The following is a 26,997-nucleotide window of genomic DNA, read 5'->3' as shown; positions in this document are numbered from 1 at the left end:
TTCATCAACAATTTGTGTTCTTTATTTATTTTCATCATTCATGTAATAAAACAAAAATTTCCGGCCCACACAGACAAAGACACACACACACACACACAAACACACACACACACACACACACACACACACACACACACACACACACACACACACACACACACACACACACACACACACACACACACACACACACACACACAGACACACACACACACACACACAGACACACACACACACACACACACACACACACACACACACACACTACTGTGTTTTGCGGTAGGTGGTATGCCATACGGAACCGTTGCCACTGAACCTGCTTTAATGACGACAGTGGGGCTCGACAGCCTTAGTCAAACGGGTCGGCGCGTATGGTTGGGCTGCGAAGAGATTGTGAGATTGTGGTTAGGTCTCAGCAGCAGGAGGGATGTAGAGGTCAGTAAGCAGGGCTGAGTTGAGTGGGGGACGGAGGGGGTGACTCTGGGACGCAAGAATCACTGTCTTCATGTTTTTTATCAATTACGCCCGTGTTATGGAAATCATTATGAACAGCAGCTACGCTAATTATTTTCCCTTTTTGCTTTTCTGCTGTTATCTCGGGACGCGAGTCCCGGGAAAAACGGCATTCGTCAGCTCTAGTTTGTATCCAGCCTTTCACGGAGACTTCAGATACCTCAATCACAAAGCCTGTGAAGAGTCGACTCAACACCGGCGATATGGACCCTCTATGGTGGACGGCACTGATCCTCAACAACTCGTCTCAACACCGGCGTGATTACTTGGACTTCCAAATGATGGAAATGGATAAATATTCTCAATGTTCCGATCCAATCTGACTTGTTATGCTGCCCGAATCATAAATCATGCACTGTTCCTTCGTTGGCCAGAGGAGAACTGGCCCTCCGATTGAGTCTGGTTTCTCCCAAGGTTTTTTTCTCCATTCTGTCACCTGATGGAGTTTTGGTTCCTTGCCACTGTTGCCTTGTCTTTTGGCTTGCTTAGTTGGGGACATTTATTATTCAATAATATTACTGATCTGCCTTACTTAAGGTGGACGTTGACTCAATTTTCTTTTAGAAACAAACTCTGTTATATTATTTTCATGTTATCACTGTGAAGCTGCTTTGATACAATCTGTATTGTAAAAAGCGCTATATAAATAAAGGTGACTTGACTTGACACACACACACACACACACACACACACACACACACACACACACACACACACACACACACACACACACACACACACACACACACAACAGTAAAAGATTTCTAAAGAGCACAAAGCTCCATATGAAGCTCTATTTCTCACTTCATCCAAGTAAATAATACTTTTAACTTACATTAATTGCAGTCAGAACAACAAGTAAATACCACACACTATTTATAATTCAAATTCAAAGAAATCCCCATTTACAGCCGTTGGTTGTTTCCATCATATTAACACTTGAGTTCTCTTCGGTATGGCATCGATCATCTCAATTAATGTCATATACTGCAGTGAAGTGACCGTCTCAGGCAGACTCTTTCAGGAGGACACAACTGGGATTCTTCTTGGCCAAATCCTCTTTTTCAGGTAATCTCTTAGAATTTGTCCGTCCTAAACCTCTATAATAAGTGAAAGAGTTGAAAAACATGTTATTGTTAGCAATTAACACATGCCACTTTGCTCATTTGCACTTTAACTTTTTACGTAACATTCTCTTGCGATATCAATTGCATCATGTTTGATCAGATTCAACTAGCACAAAACTGTATGTTTTCAAGTCACCACACTGCAAAAAATCCAAATGCAAATTGTTACGTTTGAGTGGACAATTTTTAAACACAATGTTGAGTTTACCTATAAAAAACTATTTAACTACATGTTTACTACTATTTTGTCCAATAAATACAAACAATTAAGTAGGGAAAACTTAATGTTTTGATTTCGTCGTTCGAACGTTTATTTTCCCGGTTTTGTGCATGCACAGTCAGTAGTCGCTGTGCCCTCCTCTGTGGGGTTTAATTTCCTCCTTCAACCATGCTGCCAAAGGAATGGAATAATACGTTTTCTTTAAGCTTTATGAATGAAAATAAGTTACATAAATTGCACACTAGTTGGTAAAATATAATATTATGTTAAAAGACTAAAAAAGACTTTGAAGGACATCTAAGAAAAAGACAAGACCTTCATGCTGGATGCCCCCATATCTAAAGACGGCCTATTTGGGGAGTCTGTGACGCTGTGATGGAAAAATTTTGTGCAGCGAAACAGCAATCTGCTGTTTTTCACCAGCTTATCCACCCCAGGTCTGGTGAGACCGAGCAACTGCCACCTGCAGTCCGGTCCCACTCATCTTCGCTACAGCGCCCCCGTGAGTCACAACGAACCCCTCCTAGGACTCGTCCACCATTTCACTCGCGACGTAAACAGATAGACCTGGGTTTGACGGCCAAGGCCTCTCAACCTCAGGTCACCAGATGTAGCTCCTGATACCTTCGCTCGTCCTCGGAGGCTAAGCCCTCCATCGGAGAGTTTAGGATATTCCACACAAGGATATTCGTCTCTCTCATTGTAGCCTCCCAGCTCCGACCTTAACAGTCCCGCCGCAGATTGCGTCTCGGGTGGTTTCCGTCGGAGCTCTCTCGACGAGCAACACCTCAGACACTCCGTGTGTTCCAGCCTTCGGAGTTCAAGAAAAAGCCCTAAGGCAACTTGCGTGAGGCCAATTTATGACGGTGTACAAAATCCCCACATTCTATGTGGGGGGTCAGCCCGCAATGAGACGGCTCCCTGTTTCAGAGGTTTCCACCACTTATGTGCTTCGGAGCCCTATTCAGGGGGACCTGTCTATAACTAAAAACGCAAAGGCCAGACGCCAGGGGCTCTCTGCGTTCAGTAAAAGTACTGGCACCTGCAGCATGGCAGGGTCCATAAGTAGAACGGCTAACACCTCTAGCGAGCACTGGGCCGCGGAACACTGGGCCGCGTAGCAGCGCCTGCCCGAAATCTCACAATGGGTGTTACATACCATTCGACAAGGTAACACCATCCAGTTCAGGAATGGCCCACCTCCTTTCAGCGGGATCCTTCTCACGATGGTACGTCCTTGGGAATTCTCGACTTTGAGTCAGGAGATTTTGTCACTCCTGGAGAAAGGGGCTATAGAAGAAATACCCCCTTCTCAGATGGAGTCAGGCTTCTACAGCCATTATTTTGTTGTGCCCAAAAAGGATGGTGGTTTGTGTCCGATATTCAACTTTGTCGCTTAAACCTTGTGCTCAGAGTCAACAAATTTAAAATGCTGACGTTAAAGTCCATTTTGTCTCAGATCCAGATCAGAGATTGGTTTGTGACTGTAAGACGGGAGAAACTGGAAGAACTGGAAGAGAGGGCAACTCTCTTAGAGGAAATCAACATTTGAACTCACTCTTGAGAACTAGCATCCCAGAGTCAATCACCTCCCCCATGTTGTCCCACTCTCTCCTGCTGAGATCACCTGAAAATCACTTAAGTATCTATATAGTTTAATGTGAATAATTATCATGCAGTATTACACGTTTGGTATCATTCGAAATGTCTCGGTGCGACTAGTACATATCCAAAAGAAGTAAAACAAAAGGTAATAAAGTTTATAAGAGTTTAGAGAGAACTTGCACACAGGAGGGTGGGTTTTTTCAGGCAAATGGTCTCCTGCTCTCAGAAGGTGTAAACTCAATCAAATTCCCATTCTTAGCAAATGGTTCCATGTAAATTAACTTCTGCCTCCAGTAAGTCTGGGACGGTGATGAATGTTAATTCCCACTGTGAACTCATGTTTACATTTGAAAAGAGGTGTCTGCCTTGGTCTGTCTATATAAGGAAATGCAACTAGAGACTCGGGGCGATTCTGTAACCAAGACTAGCTCGTGATGCGAAGTGTAAACAAAACATTTTGCATCATGTATTTTATAATGTTAGGTATTGCATCTTCTCTCTTTATTCCAGAACATTTGATGTTTGTATCTATTATCTTTGAACTGATTATACAATTGGCGTGATACATTTACCTGACATAATAAATTGTAAACATTTGATTTTATTCTAGTCGACTCTGACATTATTTTCAGTAAAGAGTTAAAAAGAATAATCAAACATTCGCTCACACTTAATGATGCACAGATATCATTAAAACATTTTTCATTTATGGAGTCAGATGAAATAACGAGTTAATACATATGAGAAAATGTATTTAATTTAATTAAATTACTTCACCACACGGAAAGACAGTAATGTGCAGAGACCTTCACCCACTGATCACATATGCCTCCTTTGGGCCGATTGAGTTGGGCTTACATGACCATCGACCTAAAGGATGCGTACTTCCACATCCATGTAGTCAAGAGACACAGGAAGTTCTTCAAGTCGCTTTTGAGGGCAAAGCTTACCAATACCCAGAGCCGTTGAAAAACAGAGTTACGACACTCCCATAGACTGCCATGGGAACTTTGGAATGCGGAAGTAACGCATGTCGTGGGGCAGCCGATAGTTCCAAACAATGATAGTTCCAGCACTGAACCCCATTCATTTTCAGTGTTTCCGAAGTACGCTCACTGGTAAGTTGATGAAATTACTGTATTTTTTGCATTTGAATGCATTAGCCTTCCTCTCATGAATCTAGTCAGTAGCCTAGTTGTAATTTATGTAGCCAACTTTAGTTAATGTTTATTGGAAGAAAATAGTTAATTGCAGCTGTAGCTTACGTGATCAACCATTCACTAACGTTACCTACCAGTCAGAACTGTGTAAATACGGAGGTCATAGTTAAATGTGATGTTGCATACATACATGAGGTGGTCAGAATATTAGAAATAGTATACATCTGGATATAAAGCAAATAAGTGCAGCGGCACCCCCACAAATAAGACATCAATGCTAAAACGTAAAAAATGAATTTACACCTCTATGACAGTATAAAAAATCCTGAACATCATAGAAAAGCAGAACGTATGGCTGAGCTTTATACGGTATCATAATGCAATAAAAATATAAAATTATCTTTCCCTAATTTGCATAATTTGTCGGATGAGCAAAATAATCTTCCAGCTTCTTACATAATGTTGTTGTGTAAGAATAACAATTTGAATAGCAATAGTGGTTTGTAACTTATATAGATATTTTGTTCTCATTTAATTTCAAATTATGTACAGGAGTAGTGTCAAAATAACTGAAATCATGACAAATGTCCAAGTAGGTGTAGGTTATACATGCATTCGATGTACTGTCTACAGTATGTAAATGTATACTCAAATTAATCCCGTTAACAGTATACATTAATGTTATGAATTATTCCAGTCAGTAACCATATCTCCAGTTTCATTTCAACTGACCACACTGTTAAAGTTAATGCCGTCTCTCCATCAAATTTACTGAAATTTGCTGCAAATGGTCGTTGCTGTGCTGTAAATGTATTCTACGTTATGAGAACACCCCATTTTCCCTCCAAAAATAACCACAAAAACGTTTTCATGCCTGTGGCGAGGGGGGCGTGGTTTAGCGGAGTCTGTAGCCGAGAGAGAGAGGGCGGAGCCGAGCGGTGGGTAAGTAGGTCAAGTGCAAAATGACGATCACCCTGTTTCTGTAATTGGCGTGGGGAGATCGCATAAAAGCCGGCTGGAGTGAGAGAACGGGGAGAGAGAAGGACTGGGAGCTCGTGCACGGAAAAGGACTTAGAATTGATGGACTGAGCTAATTTAAAAGTGGAAAGAGTGTTTGAACGTTGCTATAAAGTGTTCTATGGTGAAGGCGCACCTCGCGCATATTTCCTGTTCAAAAACTCTGTTAATAAAATCGTGTACGAGTCCCAGTTACGCCGACCCTTGTCTTCTTCCATCACACCCGCACTGAACCAACACTACAATGCCGTTTCTGCTACCCCCCCCCCCCCCCCCAAAAAAATGCTATTATATGCAAGCCATTTAAGTCTCAACGTAATAATCAATGTAATGAATCGCTACCACCTATATAGCAACTTTTATTTCATTGAAATTTTGGGATAAACTTTTCATTATGTGACGAGTTGGCTGAGCTTTGAGTGGTGAATGCTGCCTGCGAGTTGTTCCAGAGGTAACGTAAGTTTCGGAAATATCGACCTCTTTTGAATTGTCAACTGTCTATATTGTATCAGAGGCCCTTTGAGATGCTTATACTGGTCTTCATTTTACATGCACAGCGTAATTATTTATATTTTATGTTGGTTGTTTCAACCAATTTTCAAGCCCTGCCTAGTTAGCTAGCGCGACTTTGTCAGCTGTGACAGAATATACAGTATTTTGTTGTGACCCTGCCTCTCCAAATGCAAAACTGACATTAACAAAATGCAATAATGCAATAACAGCTTAAAAAGTACTTGGGTGTGTGTTTTATTTTATATTTACCGTTCAATAATGCAATCACTGCTGTCTGTCCCATAGAAGAACATGACAGCCAGCGTATGTTTTGGAACTATTGGGGCTTTCATGAACCACGTGACAGCCATAGCGGCGACATCAAAGCATGTCGCAACTCTTTCTCTCTATGGCTCTGCTAATACCGTGTTCTTCCGTCTGGCTCTGGCTCCTCGAACATTCACAAAGTGTATAAACTCGGCTCTGGCCCCGCTGCGGCTACAGGACGTCAAAATACTGACCTACCTGGACGATGAGCTAATACCAGCCAAATCTCAGGAACTGGCAATAGTACATCATGATTTGGTACTCAGTCATTTGAGGAGCAAGGGATTATGCATAAACTTTGAGAAGAGCATATTGCTACCACACCAACAAACAACTTTTCTGGGCGTGGAACTAGACTCTCACTCGATGAAATGGGCACGACTGTCTCCCTCACGTGTTCAGTCATTGCAGTGCTGTCTGAGTCAATTCAGGACGTGATGTTTAGTTCAGGTGGCACATGCCACAGACTGATTGTCTTATGGCAGCAGCGTCCCCTAAGGTTCAGTTGGGGCCTGCTCCACATGAAACAGTTTCAAAGGTGGCTCAAAAGCCACGGGATTTTGCCCGATTGCCACCCTCTCCGCAGAGTGTGGATCACACGCAGAGGTTTTCATGCTCTGCGTCCGTGGACGAAACTCCCACTCCTCTCCGAAGGAGTCCAGCTGGGGGCATTTTGTCGTCGCAAAACTATCAAGACTGACGCATCCCTCTCGGGCTTTGGGGCAGTCTATTAGGGACGCCCGACATTTGGAGTCTGGAAAGAGGTGCATTACGGTTGGCACCTAAACCGTGTGGAGTTGCTAGCGGTGTTTCTAGCACTCAAGCGTTTCTTACCCTGTTTGAAGGGCTTTCACATATTGATTAGGACAGAAAATATGACTGTGGTCTCATACCTAAATCGTCACGGGGGACTACATTCTCATCACCTGTACAGACTGGCGAAACGTGTCCTCTTTTGGGAGCGTAGGCCGAGTTTCTTTCAATCTGAGTGGTTCACATTCCAGGCCGTCTGAACCTGGGAGCAGACCTGCTTTCAAGGTGGGGCTCATCTGCTTGAGTGGACGCTTTCCACGGTCTTCCAGCTATTCTCAGGTACGTGAAAGCGTTATGGTATAAATCGTTCTCATAGCGACCGCTTCACAGTTTCGAGAGAACATATGAAAAGGAACGTCTCAGTTACGTATGTAATGTCTCGTTTACGTATGTAACCCTCGTTCCCTGAGTAGGAAACGCAGACGTTACGTCGGATGATGACGAATGGGGTTTCGCTTAGAAAGCCTATCGACCTTTGAGTATAGAAAACGAGCCAATGGCAAAGAAATGCCATGGGTCTGCGGAATTTGCATAGCGTATCTCCGCCTTACCTCGTGGGTATAAAAGGAGGACGCCGGCAACATGCAGATATGCAGATATGTTTCTTCACTAAGGAGCCCAGACTTAACTCAGGCCATCCCCGCGGTACATCGGAAAGTGGCAGGAAGACGTTACTTCTCCGTTCACTTCTCAGGGAACGAGGGTTACATATGTAACCGAGACGTTCCCTTTTGTTGTCACTCCGAGTTACGTTGGATGACGACGAATGGGATTACCAGTCTAATGACGCCACCTTCTCAGCTGTCTTCCAGTGCCCTGTGTAAATCTGAGATCCCTGTCGTGAGACTACCATGGACGAAGGACTCCTATTTAGCACAGGAATACCAAGGTACACCGGGGAGCATATCCCATAGCTTAGAGGAAATATGCAATTATTGCCAACCCAGAGAGGGGGGGACTTAGTGAATACACATGACAGGGAAGGATGCATGTGTAAAACACTGAGGTTTCCAGCCGCAGGTGGAATATTTCAACCCCAGGGGTGGCAAGTTGGTTTGCCAAGGGAAAGAGACATGCTCAGAGAGGCTTACAGTGGAAATACACATGTGGGGGTCGCTCAGAGGAGGGACCATGCACACGGGAGGCACCTAGCCGACGTGCAGGCAATAGACACTGGCGCCGACATCAGGAGTGCTGGAGGAACTCAGGGCTTTCGGGGAAGCTCACCTGAGGAGAATATCACAAGTATCCAGTCCGTGGAGTGGAATGGCGAGCAAGCAAAGACACCTGAGCAGGTCCAGTACTAGCTGTTGAAGCGAGTACATGAGAGGACACTGGCTCCACTCTGAGATTGTAGAATCTGGCGAATGTGTTAGGTGTCGCCCAGCCTGCAGCTCTGCAGATGTCTGTTAGCGAGGCGCCATGCGCTAGAGCCCAAGAGGACGCCACAATCCGGGTGGAGTGGGCAGTCACACCAAGGGGCACGGTCGACCTTGCTGCTGGTATGCCAAAGCAATGGCGTCCACTATCCAGTGAGACAACCTTTGCTTGGAGAGACCCTTTCCCTTCAGCTTCCCACCATAACAGACAAAGAGCTGGTCTGAGGTCCTGAAACACTGCGTTCTGTCTACATAGTTCAGCACCTGGTCCCGGAAGGGAGTGGTAGGAACCTTGTGCACATATCCAAGCCGGGGTCTCAGGATCACGTGAGAGTAAGCCGACCCGAATCCCAGGCACGCGTCGTCAACGGAGAATGCGTGCAGGTCCCCTACCCTCTTGATGGAGGCCAATGCAACCAGGAGCGCTGTCTTCATTGACAGGAACTTAAGCTCCACTGATTACAAAGGCTCAAAGGGAACACTCTGGGCAGTTAGAACCACTGAGAGGTCCCAAGAGGGAACAAGAGGAGGGTGAGGAGGATTCAGTCTTCTCGCTCCTCTCAGGAACCTGACGATCAGGTCGTGCTTCCCAACAGACTTACCTTCAACCGTATCATGGTGTGCGGCAATGGCGGCAATGTATACTTAGAGGATGGAGGGAGACAGCCTTCGCTCCAACCCTTCTTGAAGGAAGGAAAGCAAGACATTGATCGAACATCTCCGGGGGTCTTCTCTGTGAGAAGAGCACCAGTTGACGAAGAGGTTCCACTTCAAGCATAGGCATGTCTCGTGGACGGCGCTCTAGCGGAAGTGAAGGTACTCAAACCTGCCTCGTCCCGTCCAGGAGCCACGCGTGGAGGCTCCAAGATAGGGATGAGGGTGCCATAGGGTGCCCCGTCCCTGAGAAAGGAGGTCCTTCCTTTAGAGGAATTGGCCAGGGAGGTGCTGTCGCGAAGAGTACTAGTTCGGAGAACCAGGTCCAGGCGGAACAGTGCGGCGCGACCAGAATGACCTGCTCCTCGTCCTCCCTGATCTCGCACAGGTATGTGCAAGACGGGTCACTGGGGGAAAACGCATACTTGCGGGGCCCCGCGGCCAGCTGTGCGCCAGTGCGTCCGTGCCGAGCGTGCCCTCGGACAGGGAGCAAAACAGAGCGCAATGGGTCGAGTCGTGGGAGGCAAACAGATCTACCTCTGCGTCCCTGAACTGGTCCCAAATCAGCTGAACGGACTGGGGATGGAGTCACCATTCTCCAGGGAGAGGCTGAAGCCGTGGGAGCTCGTAGGCTGCACAGTTCAGGGCTCCAGGAGTAATGGCTCGAAGCGACCTCAGATGCTTCTGAGTCCATAAGAGGAGGTGGCGGGCGAGTTGCGACATACGGCGGGAACGTAGACCACCTTGATGGTAGATGTACGCTACTGCTGTGGTAATGTCAGAGTGGGCTGGTATGCGTTGACCTTGAGCATTGCAAGAGCAGTGCAGAACAAGGCAAACTTCCAGCAAGTCAAGGCAATAGACATGCTAAGGGCGCTAGGTCCTGTCCAGGAGCTGGCGGCAGCGTGTCCATTGTGCATGGCGCCCCAGCCCATGGTGGAGGCATGTGTTGAGAAACAACAGGCCCGGAAGCTCGTTCCAGGGGCACTAGCCTGTAGAAACTGAGGTTCGACCACGGGGTGAAGGTCTGACGGCAGGTCGGAGTAACTAGTACACGCCGTGTTGCCATGCCCACTTCGGGACTCGGTCGCAAAGCCAAAGCTGAAGCGGTCTCATATGAGCAATCCAAGCGGCGATGTTGCGGCTACGGTCGCCATATGCCCCAGGAGCCTCTTGCGCTTGATTGTCTCAGGCAAGTCAGCCGTGGCTGAGTGGAGAAGGCGTTCAAGTCAATACTGAGAAAATAGATCCTCTGCACGGGGCAAAGTTTACTCTTATCCCAGTTGACCCGAAGGCCCAGACGAGCTAGGTGCCAGAGCACTGGGTCCCTGTGTTCGCAAACCTGGTCTCGAGAGTGAGCTAGGATAGCCAGTCGCAGAGATAGTTCAGGATGCGAACCCCGTGTTTCCATGGAGAAACGAGGGCTGCCTCGACAACCTGTGTGAAGGCGCGAAGAGACAGGGCTAGCCCAAATGGGAGAACAGCGTACTAATATGCACGCCCCCTGACAGCAAACCGAAGGTATGGTCTGAGTCGAAGGAGAACGGAGACATAAAAGTAGGCGTCCTTCAGGTCGATCGGTGCCAACCAATCCTGTGGCCGCACACATTCGGAAATGCGTTTGGCCAGGAGCATCTTGAACGGCAGCCTGTGAAGGGGCCGGTTCAGATGCGCAGGTCCAGGATTGGCCGTAACCCACCGGATTCTCTGGGACAATGAGGTAAGGGCTGTAAAACCCGGACCTCATTTCGGCTGGACGGACAGTCTCGATCGTACCCTTCGCCAGTAGGGTAGCAACCTCCGCTCTCATGATAGGGGCATGGCCAGCGACCATAGTGGAGCAGACTCCCCTGAAGCGGGGAGGAGACCGTGCCAACTGAATCGCATAGCCGAGTCAATGGTTCGCGCTACCCAGCGGAACAGATTGGGGCGCTCTAGCTAGGCTCCAAGAACTGTGCCAGCGGAGTCATGCGAACCCCAGACATCCCCTCGGTGGTGGAGCGAAGCGGAATGACCGGCCCGGACGTGGACGGCTTAGCGGCCCGGTGTAGGGGCATGGTCATAACCGCACCCTGACAGAGGAGGCCAGGGAAGGACCAGCGTTCCATGGGGACCTGCTCTGCCAGGGGTCTGGCGACAGAGGGGGATGAGAGTGGTACGATCCGGGGATGGCACGCACTGTCATCCGGCTCTGAGACAGAGGGGGACGAGGGGTGCACGGCTCGGGGGCGGCGCACTGTGTCGTCCGAGAACTCTGTGTGCTCAGAGACGGGAGAGTCAGTTCTTTCTGAGAACAGTTCTTTCACGTTCTCTCCGCGGGGAGAACGTGAGTCATCCAAAAACGCTGCTCTAGCGTGATCAAGCCCAAGCACACAGACCAGAGAATATGCCCATCAAAATCGGAAATGAGTCGACCGCAGCCAGAAATGCAAGGCAAATAAAAAGACGTGCACATCGGGAGTATACCCATAAAGGCCATAAGGGCAGGCTCTTTTGTGAGAGGAGAAAAAACTCCGCAATGTTGAAGTGAGCAGGGAGAAACACACTCACTGGCAGATCACAGCACAGATCAGTAAGCAATGTGAACTCGCTGCAGATCGCCGTCACACCAACACCGGAGAGAGTGGCTCGTCTCGTAGAGCGAAGTCAGAGATGGCTGTGGAGTGAAGAGATACTCTTGGCTCCGAAGCGAAAACATATCTGCATGTTGCCGGCGTCCTCCTTTTATACCCACGAGGTAAGGCAGAGATCCACTATGCAAATTCCGCAGACCCATGGCATTTCTTTGCCATTGGCTCGTTTTGTATACTCGAAGTCGATAGGCTTTCTAAGCGAAACCCCATTCGTCGTCATCCGACTGAACTTGGAGTGACAACGAAAGGGAACCTTGGTTCCCTAAGTAAGGAACGAGACACTGCGATGGCGGCTTTCCCGTATTTTTCGATTAGTGCTTCCTTCGTCTTGGAAATCTGACCAAATAGCGCGCAGCACACTGATATTAAGCTACGTGACCTATTCTTTGGGCCGAGCTAAGCTCTATTGGCCAATCAAATTGGCGTGATGGTATAAGGGCTTCACAGATTCGTCACAACGAAGATGTTCCCATAGCGACTGCTTCGCAGTGTCTCATTCCCTACTCAGGGAACCAAGGTTACATACGTATCCGAGACATTCTCCCCCGTATCCCCAACAGAGAGCAAAGATTATCTTCACCGAGAGTACAATAGGGGTGGCGGAGGGATACAGAAAACTGTTTAGGTAACTGGGTGAGTCATCTGTCAGCTGTGTATATGCCTCCTTTCAACCTTATTAGATAGACCATTTGGAAGTCCTCCTCCCAAACTTTGTTTATAAAACATCATTTGTCGAACATGCAGACATTTAAGAGGCTGACAATTAGCTGAACATATACTAGTTTAATTAGTGACACTTAGCTTACATTTTAAAACATTTATTTGAATATGGCAGGCAACATATATATATATTTAATCTTTATTTGTATATGGCAACATTTTTATTTTAAAACCTTTATTTGAATTCTACAATATTTCTATGAATAAATTGCTGACATAGACTCGTCCCCTATCAGCCAATCACTGTGGTCATAGTTAGTAAGCGTGTTGACATCATCCATAGCAACGAGGTCAACCCCGCCCTTACTCTTAGCTTAAGACTTTTCTCTATTCAGGGACAGTGCTCGCTCCTTTTCTCTACACCCTGTACACAGCGGACTTCAGGTATAACACAAGCAGCTGTCACATGCAGAAGTTCTCTGATGATACTGCCATTGTAGGGAGGGTATCAGAGGAGAATGACCAGGAGTACCGGGAGGTCATCGGGGATTTTGTCAACTGGTGTGAGTTAAACCATCTTCACATCAACGCCAGCAAGACAAAGGAGATGGTGGTTGACTTTCGCCGGAGGCGGCCGGGTACTACACCGGTGAACATCCAGGGTGTCGATATTGAGAGGGTGGACACTTACAAATACCTGGGTGTTCACCTAAACAAGAAACTTGACTGGTCCACAAACACAGACGTCCTGTACAAAAAGGGCCAAAGCCGTCTCCATTTGCTGAGGAGGCTGAGTTCCTTCGGAGTGTGCAGGTCTCTGTTAAAAACTTTTTATGACACGGTGGTGGCGTCTGCAATCTTTTATGCAGTGGCCTGCTGGGGAGCAGGGAGCACAGAAAGGGATAGGAAAAGACTCAACAAACTAGTGATGAAGGCTAGCTCTGTTCTGGTTTGCCCTCTGGACACCATAGAGGAGGTGGGGGAGAGGAGGATGTTAGCCAGGCTGGCATCTATTATGGGCAACACCACTCACCCCCTACATGAGACTGTGAGCTCCCTGAGCAGCTCCTTCAGTGGCAGACTGCTGCACCCGCAGTGCAAGAAGGAGCGCTTCCGTAGGTCCTTCATCCCAGTAGCAGTTAGACTTTTGAATGCAACATCACAATGTAGGACTGTTAGCTGTTGTTGAACTAGCACTCTTAGCTGCGGCTGAGTAGCTGAGTAGCACTGGACAATATTTTGCATTATGTATATTTCTTATCTATTTATTACTTTGTGTCACCTCCAACTGTGCAATATGTTACCTCTATTTATTAGCATATTTATTGTATATTTGTGTTTATAGATTGTCGGTTTACATAAGGTTGGTTAATATGTAAATACAGTTCTATTCTTATATTGGTATTCTACTTTATTTTTGTATTTTACTGGAGCTGCTGTAACACAGGAATTTCCCCAGTGTGGGATTAATAAAGTCAATCAAATCAAATCAAATCAAATATTCCTTAGTAAAAGTTGGTATCAGCAGCTTTGTGAATAAGTTTTAAGAGAAAACTCTTAATTAACTTTTACTGCCCTTTAGGAGACTTACTCTTAGTGGTAAGATAAAATATTTTGTGAATACAGCCCCTGCTCTCCTATCAGCCAAGATGCAGACGAAATAGAAGAACGCAGGAGACAAAGTCATGGTAAAAATTACTTTATTGAATATTAAAGTCTTTCTTGGTGATAAGTTTGACTTAATCTGATACCACACATTCAACAAGTTGTTTTTATACCAAAGCAAAGACAATAGAATATTACTGCTTCGCAACACTTTCCAGAGACACTGAAAACCTTGAGATTGAGACATTCCCTCTGATATCTAACCTGTGAAAACAATACAGTGCACAATCATAAGGTTAAACAGTAATATAGCATTAGCAGAGTAAATAAATTAATATAATATGAAAGAATATAAATATATAGAAGATATAAACAAGAAGAACTTGCATATTTACTCACCTCTTTTGTTGTCTTTATATTATTCTGGTGAACAAAAAAATATTTCGAAGGATTGAAGGTTTTCCTGTCCACAAAATTCGAGTCAACGGGGTCCAACACATTTAAACTCCAAAAAGGACACAAAGGCAGCATGAAAGTTATCCATATGACTCTTGTGATTTAATCTTTGCTGATTCAATACGATCAGTTTGGGCAATGAATAGAATGTGATCCTATACACTTCCTTATGCCCTCTGCATGTGTGATTTTGGGGGACCTATCTCTTTTAAACAACATAAAAAGCTTTAAATCAATGGCTGTGGATTCTGCTGTTAACAAGTGCCACAGGTAATCACATCAATGCTGATATGGCATCTAACAGCACAAGTGTGTTATTGTTTGGGCTAGGGAAATGTATTTCATTTATCAGTTTTAGTTCGATGGCTGAATTTGAACAAGCTTAAAAACATGACCACCTTTATTTTCCAAATGAAGTTACACAAGCACATATTTAGGAACACTCTGTGGTCCAATGGGATTCAAACCAAAAATTGTTTTGCCCTATATTTTCTGCCAATTTCTACTGCAGGACACAGAGCCAGAAGCCATTCACAAGGGGAGAAGATGAGGTTCTTAACCATCGTTGAAGATGATGTAGCCACCATCCACTCAAACCCAAATATAAGGTGCCTCTCTGTAGTACTAAAAGAGCAGATTGGGTCGGATAATGTGCAAGTCCTTTGCCACAGCTGTTATTCTCCTCTTTGATTAATGCCCTCAATGTGAACTATCCCAATTAATTAAAATAAAAGAATTACAAATTCAAAAGGGTTTATTGGTCTTGACCCCAAGTGTGCAAGAGTTTGGTCCTTCAAAAGATGATTATTGTTCAAGTAGCTGCAATCCATATGGATAATCATAAGGTTCATCATTTATGTATTCCAGGACAGGTTGTACTCTAATTTAGTGACTAATCTTTTTCTCTTTTTTTAATAAATAGTGAGGAGTGGAGTAGAACTTCATGTAGACAGAAAAAGTGCTGTTTTGCAGAATTGTCAATGAATATATGTTTGTAATGATGGCAATCTCTTTTGTATTGTTTTGTATTTACAGTATGGTTTGTACGTCATAAACGGGCCACACGCACGTGGCCCTAGGGCTTTTTTACCCCCGGAACTCCGGAGGCTGGAGCGTGCAGAGTGGTGTTGCTCATCGTGAGAGCTCCGCCTAAAACTGCCCGAGACGCAAACTGCGATGGGACAGGGCCTGGACTCCGAGGCTGAGTGAAGGTATCAGGAGCTACTTCTGAGGATCTGAGGTACTTGTAAACAGTATGATTCTTAATGTGAGGGCTATTCGTTTTTTGAGTTTAGTGAACCTCAGGCCTCTGTAGTTGTGCTTACTTGTTTTTTTGAGTTGGACTGGTAGTTAGATTAACTTACTGAGAAAGGTAGAACAACTTAATTAAATAAGTTTAGAAAACTTTCAAAAAGGATTTGGCACAACTTTGACCACTAAAGTTCAGTGAACTCAAAAATGCTTTGCAGCTGGTTGCTTAGATGTTTTATTATTTTTTATTAACTCAACTTTTTTTTTTTAAAGTGCACAGGCTCACCTGTCTTCCACATCCTGGATAGTATCAGGCAAAGGCTGTCCAAGGGTCTCTGGGAGAAAGTAGGCGATGATCGCACTGACAATTGGAGCCCCTCCGTAGATAAAACCAGGTAGCCATTGGGAATCCTCTCCCAGAAGGAGCACCATGGGGGCCACCATTGCTCCAAACCGAGCCATCATGGAGACCCATCCCATTCCGTTTTGACTGAGAGGACACAGCAGAACATTGCATACGTTGACATCAGTTGCACTGGAAAATAGTATGGGATTCTGGGATTCTTGTTGTTGCTTGTCAAAAAGAAACAAAATGATATGCAAAAAGGGCCGTAACCACCATATAGATTGAGGGAAACAAGTCCCTCACCCCAAAATTAGAAATGTACAAATTGATGCTGTTCTATTTGTTATTAGAATGACTTTCTTTTTTTTTTAAAGTGACATTTTTAGGCTGGTCTGCAGTCAGCGGTCATCTGATTGGCATTACCAATTAAATCACAGAAGGTGGGATTTGACTAAAAGGGATTCACAAACACCAAACATAAATTCCAGTGCAACACTTCAGCTTTTAATGGTAAAAGACTGAGGTAAGTTGCAAGTAGCTAACCATTAAATATTTGACTTTTTTGGGGGGTCAAATTTTAAATATATTCTGAATCATTTAGCCTACATGACAAGAGCCATTTTGTGTAACGTATAAAAGTGAATGTGTGCATATTGCTCAAATTGTAAAAAAAAATAATATATATATATATATATATATATATCGTCTCGGTTACGTATGTAACCCTAGTTCCCTGATAGGGAACGAGACGCTGCGTCAAACGCTGCGGGACGCCCCTGCGTTGTGCGTCATGAAGCACGTATGGAATCAGCCCAATGGAGAGATGAAACGTCATAGGCGGGTGACGTCATCGACCAGGAAACTATAAAGCACCCCAAAAACACAAGCGCATTAGCTTCTGATAGGCTTGAAGGAAGCGCTAACGGGAGTGCCGGGAGTATGGCGGAGCGACGCAGCGTCTCGTTCCCTATCAGGGAACTAGGGTTACATACGTAACCGAGACGTTCCCTTTCAAGGGAACTTCGAGCTGCGTCAAACGCTGCGGGAACGCGAATACCCACGTCGCCATAGGACCAAATGACCGTCATGTGAGACTAGCGCACAGAGGACGAGAGCACCTGTGCCCCAGGGGTAGAGCTTAAGTCTAGGTCATAGAACTTAATAAAAGTATGCGGTGAAGACCATCCAGCCGCATCACAAACATCACTCAGGGAAACCCCCGACAAAAGAGCTTTAGAAGCAGCCATACTCCTGGTAGAGTGAGCTCGGACAACCAAAGGTGAAGGCTGGCCAGCCGACTCATAAGCAAGTGAGATAGCCTCAACCACCCACTTGCTCATTCTCTGTTTAGACGCCGGACACCCTTTCCTGGGTGGCCCGAAACATACAAAAAGTTGTTCTGATTTCCTCCACAGGGCAGCTCTGTGGACATAAGCGTCTAATGCCCTAACAGGGCAGAGTGAATTAAGTTTCTCCTGGTCCGATGACATAAATGGAGGAGGACAGAAAGCCTGCAGAACCGTAGGTCTAACAATATTAGTAGGAACCTTAGGAACGTAACCTGGTCTAGGATGCAGAAAAACTTTAACCATGCCAGGTGCAAATTCCAGGCACGAGGGTGAAACCGACAGAGCCTGCAAATCTCCGATTCTTTTTAGTGAAGAGATAGCAAGCAAAAAGATAGTCTTAAAAGTGAGAAACTTCTCGGGAACTTCTTCGATAGGTTCAAAAGGAGCTAGGGAAAGACCTTCTAATACAATGGCCAGATCCCAAGTCGGCACCCTCGTACGAACTGCTGGCCTCAGCCTCAAAGTGCCACGGAGGAAACGAGTTATAAGCGGGTGTCTCCCAAGAGAAACTCCACTGAAAGGGACGTGGTAAGCAGCTAGTGCCGCCACATACACCTTTAGTGTGGAGGGGGATAACCCTGTGGAGAAGCGCTCCTGCAGGAATTCCAGCACTGCACCCACTGGGCAGTTAACTGGGTCCTGCAGGTGTTCTCCACACCAAGAAGTGAAAAGTTTCCACTTCAAGGCATAAAGCTTCCTCGTGGATGGAGCTCTGGAGTTAAGAATGGTCTCAACAACCTCGGTTGAGAGACCGGAGTCTATGAGCTGGGCCCCCTCAGAGGCCAAGCCCACAGTTTCCACAATACTGGGCGGGGGTGAAGTATCGTGCCCCCCGCCTGGGAGAGTAGATCCCTCCTGACCGGGAGCTCCAAAGGAGAACCGTCCAGGAGAGAAATCAGGTCCGCAAACCATACTCGGGCCGGCCAGAACGGGGCTACTAGTAGTAGACTGACCCCGTCCCGGCGGACCCTCTCCAGAACTCCTGGTAACAGAGCAATCGGGGGAAAGGCGTACAGACGTGACCTCGGCCACGGCTGCACCATAGCATCCAACCCCAGGGGGGCTGGAAGAGTGATGGAGAACCACCGATGACAATGAGTGGTCTCCTTGGAAGCGAATAGGTCCACCTCGGCGCGACCGAAACTCAACCAAAGGAGCTCCACCACCTCGGGGTGGAGTCTCCATTCCCCTGGCCTCGGCCCCTGCCTCGACAGGGAGTCTGCTACCACATTCAAATACCCAGGGAGATACATTGCTCTCAGAGATAGTAGCTTCCCTTGGGACCACAGGAGGATCTGACGGGCCAACTTGTAAAGCCGGCGAGACCGCAGGCCCCCCTGATGATTTATATAAGAGACCACCGACGTGTTGTCTGATTGAACTAACACATGATGGCCTCTCAGGTCTGTTAGGAAGTGTTTCAGAGCCTGAAACACAGCCAACATCTCTAGACAATTTATGTGCCACAAAAGATGATGATCCTGCCACAGACCTTGGGCTGGGCGACCACTCATGACCGCCCCCCACCCTGTGAGGGAAGCATCCGTCGTTAGCGTTATGCGACGACAAAGAGCCCCCAGCACGGGACCTTTGGATAGGAACCAAGTTTCTCTCCACATGACCAGAGCACGAAGGCAGCGCCGCGTGACTTTGAACGTGCGGAGCGGATTTCCCCTCGGGGAGAATCCCTTGGTCCTGAGCCACCACTGTAGCGGTCTCATGTACAACAGGCCGCAAGGTATAACGTTGGACGCTGCTGCCATCAGACCCAACAGTCTCTGAAACTGCTTGACAGTGAGTAGCTGGCCTAGCTTCACTTGTTTCACAGCTGAGAGAATCGAAGCGATGCGGGTCGGAGAGAGTCGCGCCCGCATCGATACCGAATCCCAAACGACACCCAGAAAAGTGGTCTTCTGGGAAGGAGATAATACACTTTTCTTTGCGTTCAGCCTCAACCCCAACTTTCTGATATGAGCGAGGACGACATCTCGATGCCGAACCGCCATCTGCTCGGTCTGAGCTAAAATCAACCAATCGTCGATGTAATTGAGAATCCGAATGCCCTGAAGCCTCAGAGGCACTAGTGCTGCATCCATGCATTTCGTGAAAGTGCGGGGAGATAAAGCTAGGCCAAACGGAAGAACCCTGTACTGGAACGCCTCGCCCCCGAAGGCGAACCTCAGGAACTTCCTGTGTTGTGGAAGGATGGACACATGGAAGTATGCGTCCTTCAGATCTATCGTGACAAACCAGTCCTCGGACCTGATTTGAGACACGATCTGCTTGATAGTGAGCATCTTGAATTTTAGCTTCCCTACCGAGCGATTCAATATGCGCAGGTCTAAAATTGGACGCAACCCCCCATCCTTCTTTGGAACGATGAAATATCGGCTGTAATAACCTGACTCCAAACTGGGAGGAGGAACCCGTTCTATAGCCTCTTTTTGAAGGAGCGTTTTCACCTCTTGTTCCAATACCAGAGCCTGCTCGGGGCCCACCACTGTGTGCAGAACCCCTCTGAATTTTGGTGGACGACACCTGAACTGGATAGCATAACCCTTTTCTACTGTCTGCAGGACCCAATGAGATATTTTTGGAAGGCTTTTCCACTCTGCCAGAAATTCTACTAAGGGTACCAGCCTCTCGAGACTGGCCTCTGGTGTAACTTGAGCAGCAGACGCAGCGCCCTGTAACGGCGCACCGGCAGGGAACAACTGGTCTGACCGCTCTGAGACCCTCCTCAGAGGGAGCGAGCGTCCCTCGGGAAAGCGCTCGCTGGGATCGTCTGTGCCCCGGCATAAAGGCGGGGTTGGCAGAACGAGCCCCTGAGGGCACCGAGGAGGAATGGGCACCGTAAAAAGAGGTGAACACCTTTCCGCCTCGGTGGGGACCACCCTCAGCATCCTGAACGGCTTGGCGTCAGGACTTCTTCTTAGCCGAAGCCTTCTTAGCCAATATAACTGTCCTCAGATCAGTTCTACTGGGAGAAGGCTTCGGCTGAGAGTGTCGCGGCTGAGCCCACTGTCCAGCAGGGGGAGCACGAGACGCGACACTCTGCCTCTGCTGCGCTCTATGTGATGAGCTCGAAGACGGCCGGGGCTGCTCCCGCCCAGCAGCCCCAGGGACATGAACTTTAAGGGGAAGAAACTTTTTAAAAGCTGCAGTTTGTTTCTTTTCTTCTTGGAATTTATCGATAACTGAATTCACAGCATCACCAAACAACCCCATGGGAGAAAGAGGAGCATCTAAAAGAAAAGCTTTTTCTCTCTCTTTAATATTAGTCTGATTTAACCACAAATGTCTTTCTGCGGCCACCAGAGCTGCCATAGAACGACCCATTAATTTGGCCGATTCTCTGGTGGCACGCAGGGATAAATCAGCAGCCTGACGCAGTTCGCGAACTACGTCAGTACTGACCTCCTCACTCTCACTCATGTCCCTTAGCAGATCAGCCTGGTATGCCTGCAAGATTGACATAGTATGCAGACATGACGCAGCCTGACCTGCTGCCGAATATGCTTTACCCACCAAAGCCGAAGTGTTTCTTAAAGGCTTGGTGGGTAATGCCGGTGCCTTAAAAGATGATGCTGCTTCGGGGGAGAGATGGCTCGCAAGCGTCTCTTCCACACGAGGCAAAGCACCATAACCATGAGCCTTGGCTCCCATAATATTAGCGTATGTTGAAGTCTGGGGACTAAACACTCTATATGACACCGGTTTTCTCCATGATTTCGACACCTCGGTGTGGAGATCATGGAAAAACGGCAGGCACCGGCGTGGAGGCTGCACACGTGACGGCAAAAATCTCTCATCCAACTTTGATTTAGAAACAGACTCCTGTCTAGTCACTGGCCATTCAATATTAAGTTTTTCAACAGCTCTTGTTAACACCTCCATAAGCTCATCACTCTCAGGAGTGTGGGGTGGCGAATCCTCCACATCTCCCTAAACACTAACAACATCAAGTTCCTCAGAACTGGATAGCTGCAGCATTGGTGCCTCAGCCCGAGCGGAAGAAACCGCAGCGCGTGCTTCCGAACCCGGGACTGAGGCACTGGATCTCACAGGTGAAGGGAGAGATAAGGCAGAGCCCGTCTCAAACCCCGCTGTGAGATCCATCTGCGATCCCCACGATAAGCGCCGCCGCTCTGCCTCGGCAGAAGCGGGACCCGAACCGCGGGGAGCGCGCACCGAACCGCTCTCCTCAAAGAGCGATCGGCGGGAGCGGAGCGTCCTTAACGGCAAACGCTCGCAATGCTCACAGTCTGCTCCCTCGAGAGCAAACTGGGCATGCTGAACTCCCAAACAAACAACACAAAGATCATGTGTATCCCCGCTCGTTAAATAACGCGAGCAGGGAGGAACACACTTTCTAAACTGCTGTTCGTCCGCCATAATCTCTCAATATATATATATATATATATAGGGATAAATTGTTTGTGTGGTGCAGGGTATGTAAGACAGACAATATCACACAGGGACAGATTCACATGTAGCGCGACTGAAAGCACAGAAGCTAATGCGCTTGTGTTTTTGGGGTGCTTTATAGTTTCCTGGTCGATGACGTCACCCGCCTATGACGTTTCATCTCTCCATTGGGCTGATTCCATACGTGCTTCATGACGCACAACGCAGGGGCGTCCCGCAGCGTTTGACGCAGCTCGAAGTTCCCTTGAAAGGGAAATATATATATTCTTGTTCCGTTACTGCTCTTCTGCCTTTTTCATTATTTCATTAAATCCATTTTAATTTTTTTAATTATTTGTTTCCTTTAAATAAAAAGACCATTACAACCCTCCGCCACAAATGTTCAAGACATGGTTACGGCCTTGTGGACAAGTGCAATTAAGCTTTGAATCGTAGGGAATTTGTTGTTGTTTTAGGATTTAATTACCGGATGACCGTAGGATAGAGCTCTCCAGAGTACAGGTAACAGCAGTTGAATGACGCAGCCAAGCAGCCCTTCCCAATCACTGCCAGGCTGGTGCGTAACACTTGCATGTCTGCTCATGCACAAAAACAAGTGTCACGAACACATTGTTCCATGATCAGCCAAATGAATGTCAAACTTGAATTGTGGTGACCCTATGTGACAATGAGACTGCAGTTTTATTATTAGTGTGCTTTACTGCTAACCAGGCTCAAATTCTCACCATAAGGCACCAGAAGATTAATGAGAATCATTACACCAGCCAGTGCAAGAGCTCCGCACTGAGATGGTCTTCGTCCTAACATGCTCATGGATATCGTAACCAAGATTTTGGCTGGTATATCCACTGCTCCAAAGATGACCTGGATAAGATAAATGCTGACCCCAAATTTCTGCAGATCCATGGAGAGGCCATAGTAGGCGAAGCTGGTTGAGAACCTGAGATGTTACAGTTCGAAGGTCACAAGTGCGGTATGATTTAAATGCTAGTTGTTATTGAATTAAATGGTAGAATTGAGTGACTGACCAGACTGCGCTAAGGCACACGGTGATGGTTCTCATAGTGGATGTGCGCATGAGGTCTAGAGCACTGTAAGACCCCTGTGAACAGGCCACCTCCTTCTTCATGGACTCTTGCAACATCTGCATGCACAACCACAACAGAATAAGCATTCCGAATGACTCGGAGTATGCTGAAATTGACACAACCCACATAAAGTCATACCTCAAGGTTGACTTTATCGGCTTCTGCACGGCGTCCATTTATGCGAGCCACCATTTTTAGGTTTTTTACTGCCTGCTCTGATTTCTTGTTCAGGACCAGCCAACGAGCAGACTCTAAGAACCACCTGCAGAACATAAAAACTCAAACATGAGCAAAATAAACATTGACTTTCAAGTGGTTGACTTCTTACAATGAATATTTGTTTACAATAATTATATTATGTTATTATTTAAATTATTTATCAAATTATCTGGTATTATTAAAGACTTATTTAACAGACTAAACATGAATAGACATATTGTGTTTGTGTAAGGTTCAGATTTTTTTCGTGGAGGCAATGGAAGTTAAACATGGCCCAGACTAACTTGCCCCTTTGCGGTTGCAACTGTCTACTCCAATCCTCCCCAGGCCAGCACCCAAATCCTCCACTTACCTAGAGCCCGAGCCCACAAAGCCAGAGCCCACCGCAGACCAGGAGTCCATGCCATAGCTGACAACTGAGCTCCTCAACATCCGTCCCAGACTGTGTGTTTAGTGGTGTTGTCACATTTGATCTGTGTTTGTGTTTTGCTTGAGTATAGGACTTTGTGTTTAGTTTAGCTTTGTTCCCAATTCAGTTGCATGTGTTAATTTATCTGTTGACATGGTTGATTTGTCCTCATGTTCTGGTTAATTATCTTGTTTACTCCAGTGTTATTGCTCATTTTTAGTTGTTCTTTGTCTGTGATTGCTATTGTATACTGATTGTTCCTTTCAAGTTTTTTTAGAAGTTCTGAGATAATATGAGTGTTTGCTTATTATGATTTGTTATTTAATAATGCTGCACATAGATTCTGCTACTTTTTTCATTCCAACGCTTTTGACACTTTTATTCAGAAAGGGGGCATTAAATTTATCAAAAGTGACATTAATGTTAGAAAAGATTTCTATTTCAAATAAATGCTGTTCTAGTTCTAGTTTAGTAGAAATGAGCAGAAGACACACCATGAGTAGAGGAAGGACACATAGAAAGGCAGAGAGACGGCCAATGTGAGCCAGCGCCAGTCTCTGATGCAATAAGCGATGGCTACCAGGATCAGCTGGCCCGTGGTGTAGCAGTAGCCCGTTCCTGTGCCCACCACTGTTCGCACACGCGTGGGGATCCATTCCACAACTGAGGAGAAGCAACAATGACACTTTATGCTTTTCTCCTCTAGATGTCACTAAATACAATGTAAATCACATGGATTGAATAGATGCCGACCTCTAATCCACAGCTGTGTTATTCACTATACTCACTTAGAGAGAAGGAATTGAGCACCAGACCAGAAAGGGCCATGCCACAGCAGACACGGAAAAGGCAAAACATGGTGAAGGATGTGGAGAAGGCAGCGCATGTTCCTCCAACCGCCATCATCAGGTTAGAGATCAGCAGTAAAATGCGCCGGCCAAATCTACAACAGATTAGGGGAATTTTAATTAGTGTCCTACTGCATGTCTCTGTCAGATGTGTTAAATAATGAAATTTTTTTGTTTTTTCTCCTGATGTTGTTGTCATATTTAACTGTAAAAGCTGTCACAACCTGTCAGAAAGTCCCCCAAAAAGCACTGCTCCCACAAGGACGCCTCCCATATATGTAGTTTGACTCATCTGTTTTAGCGCACGCTGGTCACAAACCAAATCCCACTAAAAGAATCAACATTTTAATTAAGAGCACACAGGGAAAAACATATGGCTACACTTTATTTTAAGGAGACGTACAGTAGTTACATACTCAAATAAGTACTGTGTAATATTAATTAACTACATGTACTTACTATATAGAGTTAGTGTTTGGTTTAGATGTACTCTAGTTACTTATAACTTATACTTTAGATATTACTATAGTAAGAACATGTTGTAACGTGTAACTACTTCACCTTAAAATAAAGTGTTACCAAACATACCACTTTCCTTTCTTTGCTTTTTGCTTGGTGAACAGGCAGAGCCCCAAAAAATTATTTGGTCACACAAGGCGGACTTACAAATATATGATTTTCATTTAATATCTTTTTGGTAACACTTTACAATAAGGTCTCATTTGTTAATATATTAGCTAAGAAGTAACAATGAAAAACGTGTTTACATCATTTTAATAATAAATGTTGTCCATTGTTTATTAATGTTAGTTCACAGTGTAATGTAATATTAACAGACACAACTTCTGATTTAAAAAAAAAATATTATTAAATGTTTAAATTAACATTAATGTCACCATGAAAGCAAACTTTTTGCTAATAATAATAATGGAAAAACATTTAACACTTACCTCACTAATAATAGTCGAGCTCATTTCTGTCATGTTATAGTTCCATCCATCCTCACACTTCTGCATCTCTATCTCTTCCACACCCTCTTCCCTTAGGCTTTCTGAAATATTGCTGTCCAGGAGCTGCCACTGAGGATGTGTGTAGCGTCTACAGCTCTCCGGTTGGCCGTTCTGGCCCAGGGGCACCATTGCCCGCACCATGTCCCCCATGGAGGACATTGAGAGGTTGGCGTAGGGGGCGCAGTGGTGCGGCGGCACAGAGGCCACAAAATTCTGCAGCAGGTTATGGCTGGCCATCATCAGGATGGGCATACTCAACAGGGTGACATGCAGGATCTGGAAGCGTCCCGTGCTGCCCACCTGCTCCAGCAGGTCAGAAAAGGCCATGGCTCAGATGTCCACAACAACAGGGAATATCACAGGTATTACAACTCACGTGAGGAATACAGTTTATAACCCAATGTTCTGCTAAGCGGGTTGTAAAATATGTCTGTGGGAATATAAAGATAAGGCATGTTGGTCAAAAGCCCTTATGGAAAATTCACTTATAGGCTCTGAAATAGGTAATGCACTGCATTTATCACAATAAAATTATGTCGCAATCATAAAAAAATTACTTAGGAATCAATCAGATTTAAATATAGTAATTTAGCAGATGTGTTTATCCAAATAATTAAAAGTACAAGTGTAGATATTATGGAGATGTAAACATATTATGCTAATAATATTGGCATCACTGTATAAAAAAGTTGTACATAAAGATTACATTTTACTCACGTTTTACAATGTATACGTCTTTCTACCTTATGTTTAATTCAATGTGTTAATTATTTTTTCAATTCAGTTACATTCAATTAACATTTATTTGTATAGCGCTTTTCATAATATTGTTTCAAAGCAGCTTTACAGAAAATGCATGTCAACATTACAATTTAGAGTGATCTGTTATCAGAGGTAACTGTCTTAGTTATGTATTTTTAGAAATGTACATATTCAAATCACACAGTCAGCTAATAATGTCTTAATTTAAACAATGTATTAATTTAAGGCAGAAAACAAGTGCGCACGGACCTGTGGTGTCTTGGATGTCCTGAATTTTCTCCCTGGAAAACAAATGGAACTAGAAAGATATTCTTAATAGGAGAAATAAATAGAGAAACTGTTATGCGTTGTTTTATAATCAGCTCTTAAATTCCTCAGGCTTTCGGGTGGAAATGCACCAAAGGTTTGCTCTGGATTAGAAGGTCCACATTTAAACCGCTTGTGGCACGAACAGACTTTTCCATGAGGCACGGGAAGAGATGGCTCAGCTAGACTGAAGTTGTTGTGCTCCTTCTGGAATCCTTTGGCTAACCTCTGTGCTCGTACCTGCTGTGTCCTGAAGATGGTCCAGAGTCCGAGCCGGTGGGGTGTTACTGTGAGGAACTGAGTACAACTCAGTGTAGATT

The 26,997-nt window shown here is 45.7% G+C and overlaps 1 protein-coding gene across 3 annotated transcripts; it reads right to left on the bottom strand.

The window, feature by feature from the left end:
* Window positions 1–26,997, bottom strand: slc22a6l (solute carrier family 22 member 6, like). 3 transcript variants are annotated; one of them, XM_077233407.1, is made up of 12 exons: window positions 26,918–26,964; window positions 26,621–26,652; window positions 25,550–26,039; window positions 24,824–24,927; window positions 24,540–24,694; window positions 24,246–24,414; window positions 23,262–23,385; window positions 23,064–23,179; window positions 22,761–22,975; window positions 22,502–22,610; window positions 16,199–16,402; window positions 1–1,613 (listed from the first exon to the last, which is right to left on the bottom strand). In XM_077233407.1, the coding sequence occupies exons 3-12, from the start codon at window positions 25,934–25,936 to the stop codon at window positions 1,520–1,522; spliced, it is 1,677 nt and encodes a 558-aa protein (XP_077089522.1). In that variant the 5' UTR covers window positions 25,937–26,039; window positions 26,621–26,652; window positions 26,918–26,964; the 3' UTR covers window positions 1–1,519. The 3 variants fall into 3 exon arrangements, with proteins under 3 accessions (XP_077089522.1, XP_077089521.1, XP_077089523.1); XM_077233406.1 differs by having other exon boundaries at window positions 26,621–26,997; XM_077233408.1 differs by lacking the exons at window positions 1–1,613; window positions 26,918–26,964 and adding an exon at window positions 14,284–14,469 and having other exon boundaries at window positions 26,621–26,742.

This window comes from Siphateles boraxobius, unplaced genomic scaffold (genome assembly GCF_051911475.1).
Source record: "Siphateles boraxobius isolate OS27281-9 unplaced genomic scaffold, OSU_SipBor_1 18, whole genome shotgun sequence".
Lineage (NCBI taxonomy): Eukaryota > Metazoa > Chordata > Actinopteri > Cypriniformes > Leuciscidae > Siphateles > Siphateles boraxobius.
The sequence above is the reverse complement of the archived record's forward strand: the minus strand, read 5'-3'. Positions and strand labels throughout refer to the sequence as shown.